The sequence below is a fragment of the Oncorhynchus clarkii genome, chromosome 27, assembly GCF_045791955.1.
Source record: "Oncorhynchus clarkii lewisi isolate Uvic-CL-2024 chromosome 27, UVic_Ocla_1.0, whole genome shotgun sequence".
Taxonomy (NCBI): Eukaryota; Metazoa; Chordata; class Actinopteri; order Salmoniformes; family Salmonidae; genus Oncorhynchus; species Oncorhynchus clarkii.
In genome coordinates this window covers 7,637,321-7,659,276 of record NC_092173.1, presented here as the reverse complement: position 1 = coordinate 7,659,276, position 21,956 = coordinate 7,637,321, and the positions used below count along the sequence as shown (strand labels likewise).

Below are 21,956 nucleotides of genomic sequence, written 5' to 3'. Positions count from 1 at the left end.
GCCACAAGACTGAATGCCAGCATGATGTGAACATCAGCCACGAGACTGAATGCCAGCATGATGTGAACATCAGCCACAAGACTGAATGCCAGCATGATGTGAACATCAGCCACGAGACTGAATGCCAGCATGATGTGAACATCAGCCACGAGACTGAATGCCAGCATGATGTGAACATCAGCCACGAGACTGAATGCCAGCATGATGTGAACATCAGCCACGAGACTGAATGCCAGCATGATGTGAACATCAGCCACGAGACTGAATGCCAGCATGATGTGAACATCAGCCACGAGACTGAATGCCAGCATGATGTGAACATCAGCCACGAGACTGAATGCCAGCATGATGTGAACATCAGCCACGAGACTGAATGCCAGCATGATGTGAACATCAGCCACGAGACTGAATGCCAGCATGATGTGAACATCAGCCACGAGACTGAATGCCAGCATGTTGGAAATACAGCATGTACTGTATGTATGTACTTGTACTTCAGCCCAGTGGGTTCCATGACTGGTGAACGGATTAAAACATCTCTAAGCGGATGAGCAGAAGATTATCAGCCCACTGACATGTTAGCTGCCATTATCACTCCATAGCTGTAGCTACATGATCAAATTAGTCTCTTTCTCATATTCTCAATAAGCAAAAGTTGGCACCCTTTGAACATTGGTGGTATTTTGTCATAACAGTTACATTTTTACAGTAGCAATGCTCTGTGGATTCTCTTTCCAGTGGTTACACTTTGCACAAAAATTATTCCAGAATGTATTGTACATAACATGTTTACACTGCAGGATGTTGTGCAAAGTGAACCACATTCATCATACCAATGTTCAGTTTATCCCAGGTTCATTTTCTCACATAATTCTAGCTAGTTAGGCTTCTTCACACATTAATTATGCATTCATGACCACACACTGATTCTCCACACAATTTCCCCATGCAGTCCTCAGAGCATGTGTCCGAGGTTTACAGTATGTGGCCTTCCTGGCAAATGTTTTCGTGAGTGCTTCAGAGCCCCTGGACAGTACTAGAGAGACTCTACGCTCCCTTGATTCTGGATCATGGAGATGATAGAAATACGATAGTGATGGAGACACTTGAGATTGGCAAATCTTTTCCTAGTACACTAGGACCTCATCTGGGATAAGTGAAGAGTCGATGCCAGAGGGGTTTCTCCCCGGCAGGCAAGGCAGCGGCAGGGATCTCCCTAACGCATTATCCGCCAGAAGTGGCCCTCCATATTTGCCGTAGATTCTCAGAGAATCACTTATATTTATCATCCGCCACCCAGGGAGAAGCTTGGCAGCTATAAAGCACAGAGTGGCTTGCAGGTGGGAAAATTCCCCGGCGGTACAGTTGCTACTGTGTGTAAAGTACGCTGCGCTACATCCGGAGGATGGGCAGGAAGTGTTAGCGGTAGTATAAAAATGTTTTTTTCTCGAGACATGACAGCGTGTAGGTAGAGGAACATATGGATGCGGAAAAAACAACAGCATGACGCGGAGGCTTTGACCTTGGCGAGGCAGGCTGGCGCTGCTGCAGGAGGCCCACGTTGCTGACAGGTGCCACACAGCCTGGTACAGCGCCTTGTTTCGTCTTCCCCCGCACTCACGCACACGTCCAGAACACAATACTGTATGTCCCAATCAGGTATGCCGCACTACATAGGCTGCATTCCAAACTTGGATTCTGTATTAAACATACTCCTTATACAACGGTCTATCTTTGATTGACGAGATAACAGAAAAGAGTGGGACCTTTTAATAGCTCATTTGTTATGCAAAGGCCCATCCCCGAATTTCAACTTGATGTATGTGAGAGCATTCTAGGGCCAGTCACGTCGACTTCAAACGTACTGAATCGGATTCATTTGGCAATCACAGTGATACAGTGCTTTCAGAATGCATTCACACCCCTGGACTTTTTCCACATTTGTTGCCTTGCAAAGTAGGATTACAATGGATTTAATTGTCAACAATTTAGAAAAAACACTCAAAGTGTTAGTCAATACATGTTAGAATCACCTTTGGCAGTGATTACAGCTGTGAGTCTTTCTGGATAAGTCTCTAAGAGCTTTCCACACCTGGATTGTGCAATATTTGCCCATTATTATTTTCAAAATTCTGTCAAATTGGTTGTTGATCATTGCTAGACAACCATTTCATGCATTGCCACAGTTTTTCAAGCAGATTTAAGTAAAAACTATATCTCAGCCACTCAGGAACATTCACTGTCTTCTTGGTAAGCAACTCTAGTGTAGATTTGGCCTCATGTTTTGGGTTATTGTCCTGCTAAAAGGTGAATTAATCTTCCAGTGCATGAAAAGCAGACTGAAACAGGTTTTCCTACATTTGTTTGCCTGTGCTTAGCTCCATAATGTTTATTTTTTATCCTCAAAAACTCCCCAGTTGTTAACGATAAGAAGTATACCCATAACATGATGCAGCCACTTCTATGCTTGAAAATATGGAGAGTGGTACTCAGTAATGTGTTGAATTGGATTTGCCCAAACATAACACTTTGTATTCAGGACATCCTCAGTTTTCTCCTATCACAGTCACTAAACTCTAACTGTTTTAAAGTCACCATTGACGTCATGGTGAAATCCATGAGAGGTTTCCTTCCTCTCCGACAACTGAGTTGGAAAGGACGTCTGTATCTTTGTAGGTACTGGGTGTATTGATACAAAGTGTAATTAATAACTTCACCATGCTCAAAGGAATATTCAATGTCTCCTTTTTTAAACCCATCTACCAATAGGTGCCCTTCTTTGAGAGGAATTGGAAAATCTCCCTTGTCTTTGTGGTTGAATCTGTGTAGTCATTCAAAAATCATGTGAAACACTATTATTGCACACAGAGTGAGTCCATGCAACTTATTATGTGACTTGTTAAGCACATTTGTACTCCTGAACTTACCTCATAACAAAGGGGTTGAATCATTTTTGACTCCAGACATTTCAGCTTTACAATTTTAATTAATTTGTAAAAAATGTCAAACAAAACATAATTCCACTTTGACATTATGGGTTATTGTGTGTAGGCCAGTGACAAAATATCTCAATGTAATTATTTGTTTTAATCCAGGCTGTAATAAAACAAAATGTAGTCAAGGGGTGTGAATACTTTTTAAGGGCACTGTATGTCTTATACAGTGTTGTCAGACATACGGTCGGCTAAAGATAGCTAGCTGATGAACATACGGCACAGAGCAGTACAGTGCAGTGTCAAGGGTAGAGGTCTATCCTGCAGCAAACCTTTTCTGGCTAGACAGGTGTTGCGTGTGTGTTGTGCAAGCCCTCAGGCAGCTGGGTAATTACCCAGCCCTGTGATGCCTTGAATCCATTTTGGGACGCCTAACAGTTTTTTGCTGACTCACTAAAAAGTGTTCAACGGCTAACAAGAGGATTTTTTTAGTTGAAAATGCCTCGTTCAAAACCTCCAGACCTTCTGATGTCTGCAATTTCAATTCCATCTCCAGTCCATTTAGCTGAGCACAGATGACTTCCAATATAACGCCCCAAAATGCGGCGAGAAAATGGTAATAAAATATATTTTTTAGATCCATTCAAAATGGCTTGCCCAGCAAAAGGCTGATTTGATTAGCCTTCCAGAGTAATATTGTATGTACTGCCTTCTCTGGGGACAGGGAGGTTGTGCCAGAGAGACAGACCCAGATGACCCAGAGTGCCATCCAATGTGTGAAACTCTCAGCTTCTCTTTAAAATTGCTGCAGGGCAGCTCCCATCATGTCATCACATTCAGGCAGACTTAGTCGTAACGTGGCCAAGTGGTGTGTCATTGTCCTTTGGCTTTTGTCCTCTTTCCCCCGAACCATCTCATTAAATGAATTAGCCAGCTTCATTCATCCAAATTACCGGGTACTATAAAAAGTACATGAGCGACAGACAACCTTGGGTGAATATGCTACTACCCTATAGCTAGTTATTTATTTAATTCCAAGCGTATACTTATCTCTCCTCTACTTTATCGGATATTTGAAACTGAGCTTTCATAAAGTTTCCTTATGATAGGGGCGTCATTCTTTGCAAGGTTTCATTGTGATAGGGGCGTCATTCTTTGCAAGGTTTCATTGTGATAGGGGCGCCATTCTTTGCAGGGCCTTGAAGAGGCCTCTCTACAGTATAGAGCCCCTTTATTAAACATTCTACTTCGTCTACGTAAAGAGGATCATTCGCCAGTGAAATAATGCGTCTGATGAGAACCATTATTCCTATTTTAAGACCATCCCATGATATTTCACAAGCACGGCAGTGCATTTCCAAACATGTAGTCTATAAGCTCATATACCGCCCATTCTCACCTTCCGGTCTGTAGGTATCCACCGTAACCTTTTTATATTGCCAATTGACTCGGATACTTTTACCAAGCGACATGCCCTTGACGAGTCCTGACAGTCACTTTGACTTGTCAATTGTGTATTCAGTATGAGGATGTCTGGCCTGTATGCAATGAGCATCGGAGGCAGCCAGCCCAGCATCGGACCATAAACTACACGCCTGTCAATGAGACACACTGGCTTGTTTGTCCCCCCCCCTGTCTGTAAGCACTCAAAGTCACGACAGGCTCGTTAAGCATGTCATGTTGACACCTTCATAAGGAGATGGCTCAATTTTTATCGAACGGAGAAAGAGGAGCGGCCTATAATGTCCGCCTTCCTGCAGAATTATAGCTAGTAACAGGTCGGTTCGATGGAGAGAGAGAGAGAGAGAGAGAGAGAGAGAGCAGGGATAATCAGTCCTCTGTCCGATGACTGGCCCTACACACCCTGTCCGCCTCCTGCCATTCCCATTCATTTTTGAGGTTTGGGGGCAGAGACTTATCTACAATTTCAGGACTTAATTGAATGTTGGAAATTAAACATGTGTCTGCCCAAGGCATGGTGACAGCTCCAGAAAGCACAGACACATTGAGTAGGCTCCGAGAGATTATGACAATGAAAGGAGGGGGAAGAAGAAATTGAGACAAATCCTATCGAGTTGTCTGTTTTAAATCAGAGAGAAGTTGCCGGAAATAATGAACATTTGGGTAAGTCACACAAACATTTCCGAGGGCGGAAGATAAAAAAACTTTCACTCAACTAAAATGAGTGCTTTTATTTCAATTACAAAATGACGGCATCATTTATAGTATGTTATTGATCGCCTCAAACAATATAAAAAAAAAGTAGCCATGGTAATTAAAACTTGTTAAAAAAGTTGTGTGAATGAAACGGATATTCTTTGTAACATGTATGGTAAGTAGTTTCTAACTTCTTACTGTCTTTCATGATTAACTTTTTATAAGAACAGTGCATTCAGAAAGTATTCAGACCCCTTCACTTTTTCCACATTTTGTTACGTTACAGCCTTATTCTGAAATTGATTAAATGTACGTTTTTTCCCCCTCATCAATCTACACACAATACCCCATAATGAAAATGCAAAAACAGGTTTTTAGAAATGTGCGCAAATGTATTCAAAATAAAAAAACTGAAATATAACATTACATAAGTATTCAGACCCTTTACTCAATACTTTGTCGAAGCACCTTTGGCAGCAATTACAGCCTCAAGTCTTCTTGGGTATGATGCTACAAGCTTGGCACACTTGCATTTTGGGAGTTTCTCACATTCTTCTCTGCAGATCCTCTCAAGCTCTGTCAGGTTGGATGCGGAGCGTCGCTGCATAGCTATTTTCAGGTCTCTCCAGAGATGTTCGATCGGGTTCAAGTCTGCACTCTGGCTGGGCCACTCAAGAAGATTCAGAGACTTGTCCCAAAGCTAGATTTCATCAAGGAGCACTCTGTCCTTTGCTCTGTTCATCTTTACCTTGATCCTGACTAATCTCCCAGTCCCTGCCGCTGAAAAACATCCCTACAGCATGATGCTGCCACCACCATGCTTCACCGTAAGGATGGTGCTAGGTTTCCTCCAGACGTGACGCTTGGCATTCAGGCCAAAGAGTTCAATCTTGGTTTCATCAGACCAGAGAATCTTGTCGAAGTCCTTTAGGTACCTTTTGGCAAACTCCATGTGTGGTGTCATTTGCCTTTTTGTGAGGAGTGGCTTCCCTCTTGTAATGTTTGTCGTAGGTGGAAGAAGGTGAAGAGGACCAAGGTGCAGCGTTGTACGTGTTCATGGTAAATTTAATAAAGAAACTGAACACTAGAACAAAAAAACAACAAAGCGGAACAAACAAAACAGTTCTGTCTGGTGCAGACACACAAAGACAGAAAACAACTACCCACAAACACCAGGTGGGAACAGGCTACCTAAGTATGGTTCTCAATCAGAGACAACGATTGACAGCTGCCTCTGATTGGGAACCTACCAGGCCAAACACATAGAAATACAAACATAGAACAAAACAGAGAATACCCACCCACATCACAGCCTGACCAAACTAAAAAATAGAAACATACAAAGCAATCTACGGTCAGGGCGTCACACCTCTGGCCACTCTACCGTAAAGGCTTGATTGGTGGAGTGCTGCAGAGACGGTTGTCCTTCTGGAATGTTCCCCCATCTCCACAGAGGAACTCTGGAGCTCTGTCAGAGTGACCATCGGGTTCTGGGTCACCTCCCTGGTCCTTCTCTCCCGATTGCTCAGTTTGTCCGTGCAGCCAGCTCTAGGAAGTCTTGGTGGTTCCGTAGTTTTTCCATTTAAGAATGATGGAGACCAATGTGTTTTTGGGGACCTTAAATGCTGCAGACATTTTTGGTACCCTTCCCCAGATCTGTGCCTTGACACAATCCGGTCTCAGAGCTCTGCGGACAATGCCTTCAACCTCATGGCTTGGTTTTTGCTCTGACATGCACTGTCAACTGTGGGACTTATATAGACAGTTGTGTGCCTTTACAAATCATGTCCAGTCAATTGAATTTACCACAAGGGAGCTCCAATCAAGTTGTAGAAACATCCCAAGGACCATCAATGGAAACAGGATGCACCAGAGCTCAATTTCGAGTCTCATACCAAAGGGTCTGAATACTTACGTAAATAAGGTATCTGTTTTTTATTTTTAATAAATGTGCAAAAAAAATCTAAAAACCAGTCTTTGCTTTGTCTTTATGGGTATTGTGTGTAGATTGATGAGAGACAAATATATAAACCAATTTAGAATAAAGCTGTAACGTAACAAAATGTGTAAAAAGTCAAGAAGTCTGAATACTTTCTGAATGCACTGTAGATAGCTGAACTACAAATCACAGAAAATAATGTGGCAGTAAATCCAGACTTCAATATGTCTGGGACAGGGCCCATAGAGAACACTTTAGTGAGATAGAACAAGGGAATCAGTCTAGCCTGGACACGCTCCTCTGGACAGATGATGTCAATTATCACTCCAGGCTAATTATAAAATACATAGCAGATAGGCTGCTTCAGTGGCAGGCAGATTTCTTCGTGCCAGAACAATGTTCACACATTCATCTTGTGGAGGAAATCCCCCATGGTGTAACGACGCTTTGCCTCGAATGGTAATGCCAATAATGAGGGGACAATATAAGAGAAGATATTAATTGAATTATGGAAATGAGACGTGACATTTTTTATCTTCTGGGCTCCCCAAAGAGCACATTCCGCATATCTCAATAGAGTTTTCTCTCTGATTTGCACAGTAATGTCTCTGCGTGTGAAGTTGGCAGGGGGTTTGGGGTGGTATGCTGGCCTAAAATTAGGCGATGTGCCATAGAGGAGGAACGGGGGAGGAGGAGGGTACAAGGCTGTAATTACAAGGATCTGTGCCCCTGTCGGGACAGCCCCGATCGAATCTGGGCAGGCTGGGAACACTGTGCTGTAATAATGACATACTGGAGCTCTGTCAGTGTTCCTGGAGCACAGCCAGGAACTCCTACCAACAGCACAGATGATGTAAACAGAGATAAATAATACAATAAAATAAACATAAAAACTGCTGTTGTTTTTGACAACAACATTAAGCTTAACCAGTCATGAATGCAGAGTTGTTGACCCTGAGTGATGAACATCTTCTTTGGCGCCTCACCTGCTTTCATAGCCTACTTGATGTACCACGTCATGGTTTTTGCCTCGTTTTGTTTAACACACACACACATTCAACCACCAATGATGGCATGTTACGTAACCTTTGCAGGTGGCCCGTTAAATAGCACAGAGCATCATAGACATCTCCCTGGGATCCACAGAACAGCTTCTGCCTGGACAGATGCTGGGCTAGTGACTCATCCCTGTCTCTTGTCTGTGTGATTGTAATGATTATATTAAAACCCTCCATGTCTCCTCGACGTGGAGATAATATGCACATGGCACCACCCCAAGTCTGAAAATAGTGTCACTAATGACAACAACAGCAGCGCAGCAGTGGTGTGGTGAGGGGTGATAAGACAACGGAGGGAAGGAGGCGAAGAGGCTTTGCAGAAAACCAGTCACATCGTGAGAGGACGTCGACACAGAGGGCCTGTACCGCTGGCCGCTGCCCGCCTCTCAGCCCAGCGGAAATCTCCCAACTCCCAGATCAAAGCTCGAACACGCTCCAGAAATCTCCTCTGCTCTCTCTCTCTCTCTCTCTCTCTCTCTGTGTCTGTTAGGAGAATAATTGCATAAGTGGTTTCAGCTTTCTGAATTTATCTCCCACAAGCCAACTTGTCTCTCACACACTTTCCTCTTCTTTCTCTCTTCTTGCGTCTTGCTTCACTCTCCTTTGTCTTTCTTGCCTTTACTCTTCTCTTGCATCTTCATCCATGTCTATAGCCCTCAGATTTGCCACAGAGCTAAACCCGAGAGATACGCTTGACAGACGTGAGAGAGAGATGAGGACAGGGCCGAGGGCAGGATTTCGAGTGCCTGTTCTCTAAAGATGACATCCTTCAACACAATCTCAAGAGGGGGTCTCTTGCCATTTTATGTTTCATTGCTGACCATGGTTATCGTCAACGTTTATCTTTCCAATTTTGTTATGATTAAAATATCACAACGCAAACCCCTGCTATGATGCAAGTTGACACAATGACACTCTCCCACCCATCCACTTACCAAATGTCTTGGTAAACTGCTCATTAAGACTTCCCTGTGGCAAAGCACTGGGTGGATCAATGAAGGGAAAATCAAGCCTGACGGGCTGAGATGAAACTGGCCTCTCCCGGAGAGTGGCCCGGCCCCCTGCTCACCCACCGGCTGTCAATCTGAAGAGTACCTCATCCACACTCCCTCCAAAAACACTACAGCCACCCAGCAAGAGCCCTAAACCCTGCCAACCCCAGGACCAGTAAGGGAGGAGAGGGGAGGAGAAAGGAAGGTGGGGGGGAGGGGACCAATTCCCATGTGGCCTTTGTTGTTGTTGTCGTCAATATGGGAGATGAGCACATCGATGTGGAAATAGTCCGCTAGAAGGTACAGTGAAAGCAAAGGTTGCCGGCATTGAGTACTTGCACGATTATATGTGTAGATATTACGCGCACATACACATGCACACACACAAACGGCCCCATACCCAAAACTCTGAGAGCGCTGGAGTGTCATGTTGCCTTGGCAGGACGGCTGTAGTGGCAGATGGACTGTGCTGATTCCTTGTCCCCTATGGTTTCCCTGGTAGTGCCAGGCAGAAGGGATGATCTTTCTGCCTGTAAGCCAGTCTAAAACGTCTCATGTCGGGCTTCAGAAAGCAAGGAAACATCCCTTGACGGCTCTTCTCATCCAAAGCTACTGTCTGCTCATCTCTTTGACTTAATAGAAAAAAAATGATTGTTTTGCAGCATCTAAACACTCTAAATAATTTGATTTCCCAAAGGCAAAAAGAAACCTGCGCGGAACCTTTAATTTGATCCAATATACACTTAACAGTTTTAATAAATGGTTGAGGGAAATTCACATCGAAAGCCTTCCAATAACTCACTAATTGTCCAACTGGCCCTTAGCTGACATAGACAATTGGTGTGATGCACTCAGTGACAGGTGAGTTTTCTTGCACTTTTTTCGTTTTTCTATTGTGTCTGATATGGCAGTTGTCTCACTATATGCCGTGAGACATTAAATATTCCTCTTGGTAATCTCTCCTGTGTGATAGCACTGATTGGATCACTAATGTCTCATTCCATTTTTCATTCACAGCTATGACAGGACATTCACGCTGAAGAGCAGACATTAGGCATAGCGTTGTCAGAGAGCAGTGACGGCCCGTTAAGTTCCTCAAGGGTAGCTGGCTTCTTAAGTACTTATTCTATTAAGGTTACTTAAATTCCTCAAAAGAACCAGACTTCAGTCAATCCAGCCAATATCCCAGTTGAATGATTTGTCCCCTGATTCCTGCGGGACTTATACCCTGAAGACTCAGAGCCACCGTACTCAAGAGCTAAAAATCTATACAAAGACAATAATCTAGTACACCTATTGCATTTGAATTGTCAAACGATGACAAATGTGTCCTTACACAACATAGGAAAATATCAACGCTGGTACAATTTTTTCAAATGAGGACTATATTTTCTCCACCAGCAGGGTGTCAATGTGGTTATAATGACATTCACCTCGGAATGAACCTGCCTCGATTTCCGACTGAAGGAGAGATTGACTGGCAAAAGGAGACCATTATATGTAACTCCTCAGTCCTCAAGACAAGAATGTCAGTCCATTTGATTTAATAGCATTCTGTTTCACATTGTTCCAGTATTCCACACCTTGATGTTTACTCCCTTTGAAGCGGGCAAGAACAGGTACCAGGGACAAAAAATATATAGAGTGGTCGCTGTCACTGCTCACTTCAAAAGAGCCATTTCGAGCATCAATCAAGGGTTTGTGTGATTCGACATGATGGCCGTGTCAAAACCCTGTGATTTCTGGACCGGTTGGTGAAAGATGAATCTGTATTGATTTGCCAAGTTCGTCTGAGGTTGTAAATCATCGGGAGATACTATTCTTCACAAAGTGGGCTACAATGTTGTGAGAGACAGAATGCTCTGGAGTCTCGCTATCCTCCATCCATGTCAATTTGATCAAACTACAAACTTAGACGGTGGAAACAGTAGGTTTAAAACTGACTTCCTAGGCATAGTTATGTGCTACATTTGTATATGTGCACTTGTATATGTGCACTAGATGAACATACTTTATGTTCAACTGGATTGTAGATTAAAATGGTAAACTCCACCATATGATAAATCTGTGTTCTACACCAAAACCCAACAACTTAACGGCTAAAGAGTTGTGATTTCTAATGATTAATCTATACTGAACAACAAATAAACTATTTTACTGAGTTACAGTTCATATAAGAAAATCAGTCAATTTAAATAAATAAATTAGGTCCTAATCTATGGGCTGGCCTAGAAGGGCCCACCCACTTTGAAGCCAGACCCAGCCAATCAGAATTAGTTTTTCCCCACAAAAGGGCTTTATTACAGACAGAAATACTCCTCAATTTCATCAACTGTCCGGGTGGCTGGTCTCAGATGTTTCCGCAGGTGAAGAAACCGGATGTGGAGGTCCTGGGCTGGCGTGGTTACAAGTGGTCTGCAGTTGTGAGGCCGGTTGGACTTACTGCCCAAATCTCTAAAACAACGTTGGAGGCGGCTTATGGTAGAGAAATTAACATCCAATTTTCTGACAACATCTCTGGTGGACATTCCTGCAGTCAGCATGTCAATTGCATGCTCCCTCAAAACTTTAGATATCTGTGACATTGTGTTGTGTGACAAAACTGCATATTTTAGAGTGGCCTTTTATTGTCCCCAGCAGGAGGTGTAATAGTGTAATGATCATGCTGTTTAATCAGCTTATTGATATGCCACACCTGTCAGGTGGACGAATTCACTTGGCAATTGAGAAATGCTCACTAACAGGGATGTAAAAGATTTTTGCACAAAATTTGAGAGAAATAAGCTTTTTGTGCATGTGGAACATTTCTGGGATTTTTTATTTAAGATCATGAAACATGTATATTTTTGTTCAGTATATATTGATCAAACATTTTGTTCAACATCTAATCAATCAAAGTCATCATGAAAGAAATGACTTCAAACATAAAATAAAAATCCCACACTCCCTACTCCCCAGTGTGGCTAAAAGTGTACTGTGGGCTTGAGAGCCGTGGGCGATGCAACACATGGGCTGATCAATAGTCTTTAGGGAAGTGATCACTGCTGCTACCTCGCTTTCCAACCAAGGTGCATGAATTGAGGCGCAAACTGAAGGAGAGTGGAGATTCAGCAACACTAGGAGGACAATGGAATTCAATAAAAAATAGTTTATTTTGATCAAAGGAGAACAATGGTCTTTGTTGAGGCTCAGATTGGAGATCCTTTAGTGATCTCCAATGAGCAGCACATTTGGCCAGGACTATGATGGCTCTAGGGGGCAAAGTAGCACACAAGGTAACAAGCTCATCTCCCAACACGTTACACACCGTTTCCTCCATCCAGTCAGAAGGTTCTGAAGGTTGAATCTACCAAGACCCAAAATAAATCCCTCCAGACTGTCCCTATGGAGATAAAGAGAGAGAGAAAGAGCGCGAGAGAGAGCATGAGACAGTGAGATAGATGAAGTGAGAGAGGAAAAAAAAGAGAGTGAGAGAGACTCAAAGGTTGTTACTGGCCAGGGGGTAGTGTGGAACTGTGAAAGGTATTAGCGCATTGGGAGAAATCTACCAATATTATGCCATCTGCCAGCAGATGCCGAAAACATCTTCCTCTTATCACCTAATCCAATTCCTGCTTGTGCAGGTGTTTCCCTGAGCGTGTCTGTGAAAAATGCCAGAATTGAGCTGGATCAATTCTCTCTTAGTGTTCATCTTGGCTCTGTGATCTTTGGAAAGTGGTTCATGTATTTTACAAAAGAGCAGAGGAAACAACCCTTTTAGTGGAGTTTCGACAGGTCTTATGACTCCATTTTCAGTCCGAAATTGATAGCTTTTTCTTCGATGCTGAAGCCTGTCCATAGCACACATCCCTTTTTCATGGCTGAAAGTGAGGCTTTAAATGGAGAAATTATAGACTCGAGGAGAGCCCCTTCTTATCGACTGATTATAATCACCATTAGCCAACATTCTGCAGATGTAGGCTATCAGTTAACTGACTTTGTTCGGCTGGGCCTTAAGCAGGCCCTCAACAGTTTTGGATATTTATAGTAAAAGAAAAAACCCACTCTGAGCAATATAGTATAATCTACAGTGAATAGAGCCATCTGCTTGGAGACAAAACAGTAATTATATAACAATTATGAATTGAATGTGTATTGTGTAACAACATGATTGGACATTATTTATGAAACAGGCGTTTGAGAGGGAGGCATGTGATGTATTTTGACTTAAACAGACTGTGAAAGGGGCTAGACCTCACTGACGCACGCATGCATGGACACACACACACACACACACACACACACACACACACACACACACACACACACACACACACACACACACACACACACACACACACACACACACACACACACACACACACACACACACACACACACACACACACACACACACAGTTCAGTAGTTGGGTGGAAGGAAACACACTCTGCCTAAGTGAGATAGCTTGAGATAGCTAGAGGGAAAGCTCAGAGGGACGTTGTTGGAACACAATGGTGTTTCAGAGTTTCAAGTTTTATATAACATTGCTTGAGGGATGGTCATGATGGTTAGACTGACATTGTTGTGACACAGCACGAGCAGAGAAGAGAAGAGGGATGTTGGCTTGATGGTGACATGTACAGTGTCTGTCTGAGCAGCCCTGCCTCAGTGGGGACACGGTCGGGATTGGGGGACTAATCCTAGCCTGCTTCACAGAGTGTTTAAACAGATGGGCCCGGCTGCTGTGAAAGCCTCACTCACAGATTGCCTTGGAAACCGTTTGAAAAGAGAAAAGAACAAGTGAAAGAGAGTGAAAAGTAATAGATGTCCTGGGTGGCTAACTCTCTGTAGCGGTGTTGCTAGAGCCAAACAGAAATATGTATAAGATAAAGTTATGTAGGATGGAATATGTGCACAGAAATGTGATGGTTATGCCACTGGTTCCAGGTTTGTGGTTATTTTACTTCTGTAGCTTTTGTTCTGCGTTAAAGTCCCTGTATTCTCGAGAATGTAGGTTTTAGGGTATGCCCAATAACACAACTATGCATATTGACATGTCAGCTAAGACTTGGTGTCCTTACTTAAGACTTAATTCGTTGTAATGATACTTGTGATAATGAATTTACAAGGACATTTTCCAGTCAGCAGTCATCAATCAAGCGATCCAAAATGTGGGCTTAAACAATCCTTAAGAGTCTAAACGACACACCCGTGCGTCTTATGAACACAATACAATAAAATGCCCATCTGTCGGTTTAAGCGAGTTTAAGTGACATGTGTTTTTTTTTGTGTGGCCTGTCGGAATCCCCTGCATCAGCCTATGTCGCCCTTCTGCATCGGTGGTGGAAAGTGGCAGTGCCACAGCTCTGATTGTCAGACCAGATAGGACCACTCTAGGAAAAGATGTTCTCACGAACAAGATGGCGTTCTCCCTTTTGCACTACAACCCCCACAAGTGTCATGGGACTCGAAGGTAACCCATACTAAAAACGAATGGAAGTGCTGTGCGGAGATAGTTTTGTGCCTTCTAGATATAGGACAGACACTTCAAAAACCTTGTTTCTTAGGTTTCTTTATTTTTTAACCGTCTTTCTGAATGTGTTTCTATTGGCTGTAGCAGCAAAGGCCAAATTCAATATTTTATCAAATAAATTGTAAATATATATTTTTTGATGAACCTAAATGGGATCTAAAATTCTAGATGAAATGGTAGAGCACCCCTCACTCCAGCCGCTTAGACTTTTTGAGGTTAAAGAAGAATTTGCTTTTATTCATGTGCAAATTTCTGCAAGCATTCCAAATGTTGTCGTCAGGAACATACTGGTTCAGAGAGATAAACAAATGGACTGCATTAATAGTGGCAACTGCTGCACAATGGACAAGGCCACCACACTGATACTGGAAAACAGAGAAAGTAGAGCTGCGAGCAGATAGGATTTGAAGTATTATTCAAATCATTTGAAATGTTGGAAAGCTTTCTTAGAGATGCATTTGTTCCGCAAAAATGTAGACATTTGCACCCTGTTTTCGATTCCAAATGCTTGCTACAGAGTCACCATGTTTTCAATCAACACCATATTGTCTGTGTGGGTGTGGCATGTGGCCTACTAGCTTCATTAAAAAAAGTACTACTGTATGTGTGAAGTTATTATGAAACAAATACATTAAAAAAAGGCAGATGTTGGTTGAACAACAATGCAAAACAATTGTTGGAGTTTGGGCAGCTTCATTGCTAGGCACTTAGAAATCCCACACCGGTATCTATAAAAGAGCACTCAACAACTAACTTTTGATTTCAAATTCCATCAATGCTCATAGAAACAAAACAAAGACTATTTCAAATACCTTATTTCGAATTCTTCTCCATACCTGACTGACTCATGCCAAAGGAAAAGAAAACAGTGAATCTCTGTCTTTCACCTGAGAGGTTTGCTATGTTTTTGTTTATCTTTCTCCATTTCTACCCAGAGCACTCTGTTCTCTTCATTCTCTCCGTTTCTCTCCATTCTCTCTGTTCAGAAAGGGCTTGGGTTTTTCATCTCCTGTCCACAACTCTGCGGTCTCGTTGTCTCCCTGATGGGGGAAATGTTTGGTCTTCCAGTTTTATCCTTTCATAACCAAGCACTTCTTCCTAGCTCCATTATCACAAATACCTTCTGTTCAGTTCTGAGAAAACCTGACATGAGGGGGCTTTCCATTCTTGCATTGTGTAAGAGGTGTTACCATAATGCCTGGTGCCGTTTATGTGGTTGAGAATACAGGGACGTTCACGCAGAACAAAAGCTACAGAAGTAAAATAACCACAAACCTATTGAGGACATGAAAATAACATCCTGTCCACGAAAACAAAACACAAACGAGGCATATATGTCAGCTACTCCAATAATCACAGAACGCTAGAGACAGGGAGTGGCACATGAGAGAGAGAGAAAGAGGAGGAGGAGGGGGGGGTGGACAGAATGCGAGAAAGGGAGAGAAACAGAGAGGGAGGGTGAGAGAGAGAGAGAGAGAGAGAGAGAGGAGGAGAAGGGGGGGTGGACAGAGTGCGAGAAAGGGAGAAAAACATAGAGAGTGAGAGAGAGAGAGAGAGAGAGAGAGAGAGAGAGGGCGAGCCGACAGAAGCTCTGGCTGTGAGGGACGTGGTTGGCATGGCGCGCTTAGCGCTTTGACACCTCGTTACGGTCTGCCGTGACACTGACACGTCACAGGAGGAAGACGGAGAGAGAGGATAGAGGGAGAGGAGGGGGTCCTATCAGAGCTCCCAGGCTCACAGGCCTGGCATGTGGAAGATGGAAGACAGAGGATGCCCCCACCAGCAGGGCAATCAAGCTCAACAGATGGCGCCGACGTCTGGGAGCCTGAGACTGTATACGCCCAGCTAGAGCAGGGCTGATGACAGAGACGCATAGGACCTATCTGAGCATCACATGAGTGGGTACAAGGAGAGTGGGGGGGGGGGGGGGGGGGTGTGTTTGTGTGTGTGCGACAGTGTGATTAACGCAAATGTGATTAATTAGCTTGTTTAAAAAAAAATTATAATACAAATCACACCTACTTCAAATGGTAAAGATTTTGTGTGTCACTGCTAATTCTTCCAATTGACATTCACGAATTCAGTCTTATGCTTATGGTGAAAACATGACCGTTGCTTTCATTTATCTTTTTTTATTCACAAATACAGAGGGTAAAATAAAGTGCGAGGGGTCCAGTGAGTTGCACGTCAACTAAGTAAAGATTTGAATGGAGTAGGAAAGGTAAACCGTAATAAAGGATGCAGGTTTACTACAGTACTGACATAGGAAGAGATATATAGAAGGGGGAGGGAAGGTTTTTCAAATGGGCTCCTTTTAAAACACACGCACACACACACACACACACACACACACACACACACACACACACACACACACACACAAATCAAATGGGCTGCCAATACATGAAAAGCCTTCAAAGATGCTCATCTTGTCTCTGAAGTAACATTCATGCAAAAACAGTGGGGGGTGGGGGGTGAAGAGAAAAATTCAGCATGGGCTTCTTTACCAAATCATTGAGGGACAAAGATATTACACCTATTTTTATAACAAAGGCTCATGATTTCAACAAAACAAAGAACAATTCAACCCAATGGTAACCGGGTTAAGCAAGTACCCCTAAGTCCTCCCAAATGAAATGTGGAAAAAGAACCAGAGATTGAACATATCTCAGACAGATGAAATACTATGAAATAGTACGATGTGCAGTGGGAAGTGGTTCAAACCCTAAAAGCTTGACTACTGAAAGGGTTTTGGTTACATCTGCCTTTTCTAAATAACAGTTTTCCTTCTTTCAAGCCAAAGATAATTCACAAACAAATTGATAGACTGGTGCATTGACGTGTATTCACATGTATACGTCATCGGAGTCCAGATTACGAGCACTTAACAGTTCTATTCTGCAATAACATATCCTCTTACCATCACCATTAGACCGTCACCATCCAATTGAAACTCTCAATAGCCTCACACTTATTTCTACCTCTGCCCATAAAAATGACACTGCATAACTCCCCCACACCATAAAACATGAATATATATTCCTGTCTTTATTGAGATTCCATGTTCGCTTCTGGGTGGGAAAATTCCATTGCAAACTTAATTTATTCTTCACACTAAATAGATTACCAACCCTATGCAAACCATGAGGGATACCCCCTTTTTCCATATCATTCACAGAGAATCCATACTGTATGTGATGGGGACAGAGGGTGTAATCAAACATTAGCACGTTCATGATGATCCTCAACACGCGTTATAACACTACCGCTTTTAATGCTGCATGGACATTGGCTAATGGCTACTGGCCCCACTCCGCTTCTTGTGTTCTCTTGAATAGCCAGCCTTGTTTCCCAGCGGTCACTATTACATCCGGTCCTTTTCCCCTTAGCACTCCCCAGACTGCAATGAGCACTGATGGGGCCCCAGACATTACACAGGCGTGAATATGAACCAACAGAGTGAGTCCATTATCGGAGACGGATGAGAAAAATATTGTCCAATAAACTGGTGTGGCTGCGCAGTGAAACCAAAACACTTCTGCTCCAGTGGTGTGTGGGCATCGTGGAGCAGCTGTCAGCACCAAGATTAAATTGGAACAATCCATTTTAGTGAAATGAAGGCTCTTGGAATAGAGCCCTCCTGACACATGCAGGTTTATATTAGTTTACCAAACAATGTGGTTAGACTAACTGAACAAAAAACCCAAGAACCACCAAGATTGATCTTTGAGTGCCTGGTATGGGCGTTTGGTCAGCGGTTGGTTGAGGTCGGTGGCCATCTTCCGAGGCCTTGTCAGAGTGTCCAGTCACAAATTACACTTAATTGATATCCATTGTTTTATATCCACCTTCAGAAGTAATTCTGCCTCTTCCATCCACACCTTGGTTCCCTTTTATGCATAAATGAATAGAAAATCAAGGACAGTGGTAATTAATGGAAAATTAGGGGGATTTCAAACCATCCCAACCATCCCATTTCCATATACAGCAGCTGGCGTGGCAGTGGAGGAGAAAAGAGATGTGCATTGGGCTTCATTATGATTCCAGCCGGACACATTTGTCAGGGATTATCTCTGAGTGTCTAACACCTAATTACCGTTGGGCCACTGTGCAGGGCGTCCCTCTGAGAACTCTGCTGGCTCTTGCTGGCCGGCTGGTTGGCTGCAGCTGGCACCTCTGGGGTGCCCTTCTGACCCGCTTGCCCGGTGGTACTCTTGGTCTGCCACCATGCCCTCACACCACGTCCTTGCCAGCCAGCTGCCCAGTCGACCGAAGGGACATCCGGTGTCATCTTCGATTCAGGGGATGCGCCAAATATTGAATATAGATGGTCATATTATTCAGAACTACATACAAATACCACTTTCTATGTTATTTCACCTAGACTACCGGTGGATTTGCCTGTAAGAATATAGATTAAACAATGTCCATGCATTTGTTGTTGCTGTGCTTCTTTGTTTTATCACAGTGGAGCCAGAAAACACTTGCTATTTACTTTGCCCTTAGACTAAATAATTCCTTAATATGATCATTCCACCCTGCTGCTCACACATTTCATGGCTCTTAACCTTTAATAGATTTCTTTGATATGTAGGCTGCAGTGCCCATTAGATAATTAATCAAATAGAGTCCAGAGATTGTATTTTCTATTTTTTCCATTGAAATTCATGGTAAATGTCTGTGCCTATGTATTTGAGTGTTTAAAGAGGATTGTACGCACATTTTAATCAGGAAAGTATATGGACATAGCTCACGATTCAATAATGACAGTAAGTTGTTGAGGCAATGAAAAAAAAAAAAAAAAAACACCTTCTGATTGCTGAGTTTATCAGGAAAATAGCTCTGAATGTATCACACACACACACACACACACACACACACACACACACACACACACACACACACACACACACACACACACACACACACACACACACACACACAGTAAATCAGTAAATACTGCAGTGACAGTCACAACAGGTTCACATCTATCTTTAGGGCATATTGGTAATGCAGGCAGAATGCATTATACTGTAAGAAACTTCAGGAAAAATGGGGGCAAATAAGATTGCTTACACTTAAAAAAAGGTGTTATTTAGATCCCTTTGAAGAACCCTATATGGTTCAAGATAGAAGGAACCATTAGGCACAGACATTGGGCTCCCGAGTGGCGCAGCGGTCTAAGGCACTGCATCTCAGTGCTAGAGGCGTCACTACAGACCCGGGCTAGATTCCAGGCTGTATCACAACCAGCCGTGATTGGGAGTCCCATAGGGCGGCGCACAACTGGCCCAACGTTGTCCAGGTTAGGGTTTGGCCAGGGTAGGCCGTCATTGTAAATAAGAATTTGTTCTTAACTGACTTGCCTAGTTAAATAAAGGTTACATTTAAAAAAATTAAAAATAATAAAACGGGCTATTAGCTGCTTGTTACATGATGTGTCTGCATTAAGGCACCCGGTAATTGATGGTTAATGCACATTCTGGATACAGCCTCTCGTATTATACTGTACACACTGCCAGGTAAACACCCTCATTAGCAGGATGAAGTTATGTCTAGGGGAGCATGCCAGTGACAAGTGGGTGCTTATTTGGAAGATAATTTTTCACAAATACATGCACCAGAACTTAAAACTCCTAATTAGAGTATATATCCCTCATATTAGGTAGCAATAGTGCCTTAATTCCTCTTGAATAGTGATTAATGTCACTGGAGTATACAGTATGGTCTAGAGAATAAGACTGATATCAAAATGTTTTATGGGCCTGTGTCTGAGAGCACTCCCAACCCAGTCTCCCTGGGCATGCCAAGGGCAGCTTCACCTCAGCTGGTGAGTGCCGGGCCGGTTATAGGGATGGTTGGGACAGAAAGGCTGTAGACGAGGGGGTTACATGGCTGCTTCCCTCCCAGCGAGAGTTCCTGGCGTCTCCTTAGAGAGGCTCCTCTCACCCACTTCACATTGATTAGAGTCACGTTAGATGGCAGAGGCAGAGCGACAGCTTGGAATCTGAACATAAAGTCCCCACCCAGAGTCATTCGATTTCAGGCTCTACAAAGAGACAATGTTCTTGAACTTTTTCTAATGTGATTTTTTACCCCCACTTTCCCCAAGTGTTAGTGTGTAGGGTACACAATCTGCAGAGCAAGGACAGAGCACTGGAAGTCAACATGCAGTAGTGCAATGGAATTGACAACAGCATTCATTCATTGGTTTGTTCATTTGGCACAGACAGTGTTGGTAATGTATAAATATGAAATCATTTAAATGCAATTCATATTTTTTTAATGTATCCTTGAGGTTTCCACATCAAGCTACACCGTTAGAAAAAAGGGTTTGAAAAGGGTTCTTCGGCTGTCCCCATAGGAGAACACTTTTTGGTTCCAGGTAAAACCCTTGTTGCTTCCAGGTAGAACCATCTGTGGTATTTATTTTCATTTTTTATTTTTGTTTACCGTTTATTTAACTAGGCAAGTCAGTTGAGAACAAAGTCTTATTTACAATGACGGCCTACCCCGGCCAAACCTTAACCCGGACCACGCTGGGCCAATTGTGCGCCGCCCAATCACGGCCTGTTGTGATATAGCCTGGATTCGAACCAGGGTGTCTGTAGTGACGCCTCTAGCACTGAGACAAGCTGTGCCACTTGGGAGCCCATATCATGTTTACACATTCAATTAGGGGATATCAGGGTAGAGCAAGTCATTATTTCATCAACATTTCCTAAGTTAGTCGGCAGCAGCTGTTCGACATGGGGTCAATGTCTCCCACAGACCGTTTTGAAGTCAACACTAGCATACGACCGTACCACTTAGAATGAAGAAATCTTTTGGCCATGATTTCTAAGTAGCTAGTATTCTAGGGAAGGTATCGGAACACAGCCTTGTGATATTCTCCACCAAGGCCATGATATTCAGCGTACCTTAAAGACGCGGAGGCGAAGCCGCCACTTGGCGTTGTCCACGAGCCGGCGGCCAGGGCTCTCATCCGTGGGTGAGTGTGTGTGGGTAGCCTCCACTCTATGTGGACAGCCTACGTTGGCTGGACTCAAGTCTGCCCGCCGTTAAGACTCCTGGCCGCCTGTCATTGGCTCAGCTCGGGCCACCTGCCAATCTGCCTGTGAGTGACAAGGAGAAAAAAAACACAGATGAGGAAAAGAAAAACACACACAAACTGTCCCTTTTACAGGTACATTTACGTATAAAGGTAATTAACTTGACAACGACAGACAAGTGATTACATCTAAGAAGAGACAGAAAAACACACATTTTCCACCAGAGTTGAGAAGATTCCGAAATCTGAAGATTGCTTTTCATTCATCAGTATACGGTGGCCTTGAGCAGTGTGGGAGATAAATGATAAACAA

General features: G+C 43.2%; 1 protein-coding gene across 1 annotated transcript in view; it reads right to left on the bottom strand.

Annotated features, from left to right (window-relative positions):
• Nucleotides 1-21,588, bottom strand: part of LOC139385812 (leucine-rich repeat and fibronectin type III domain-containing protein 1-like protein) — a 55,303-nt gene extending 33,715 nt beyond the window's left edge. The window contains exon 1 of the mRNA XM_071131054.1: nucleotides 21,513-21,588. Coding sequence (XP_070987155.1) covers nucleotides 21,513-21,577 — 65 coding nt within the window. The 5' untranslated portion in view covers nucleotides 21,578-21,588. The remainder of the gene's footprint in view (nucleotides 1-21,512) is intronic.
• Nucleotides 21,589-21,956: the final 368 nt, after the last annotated feature.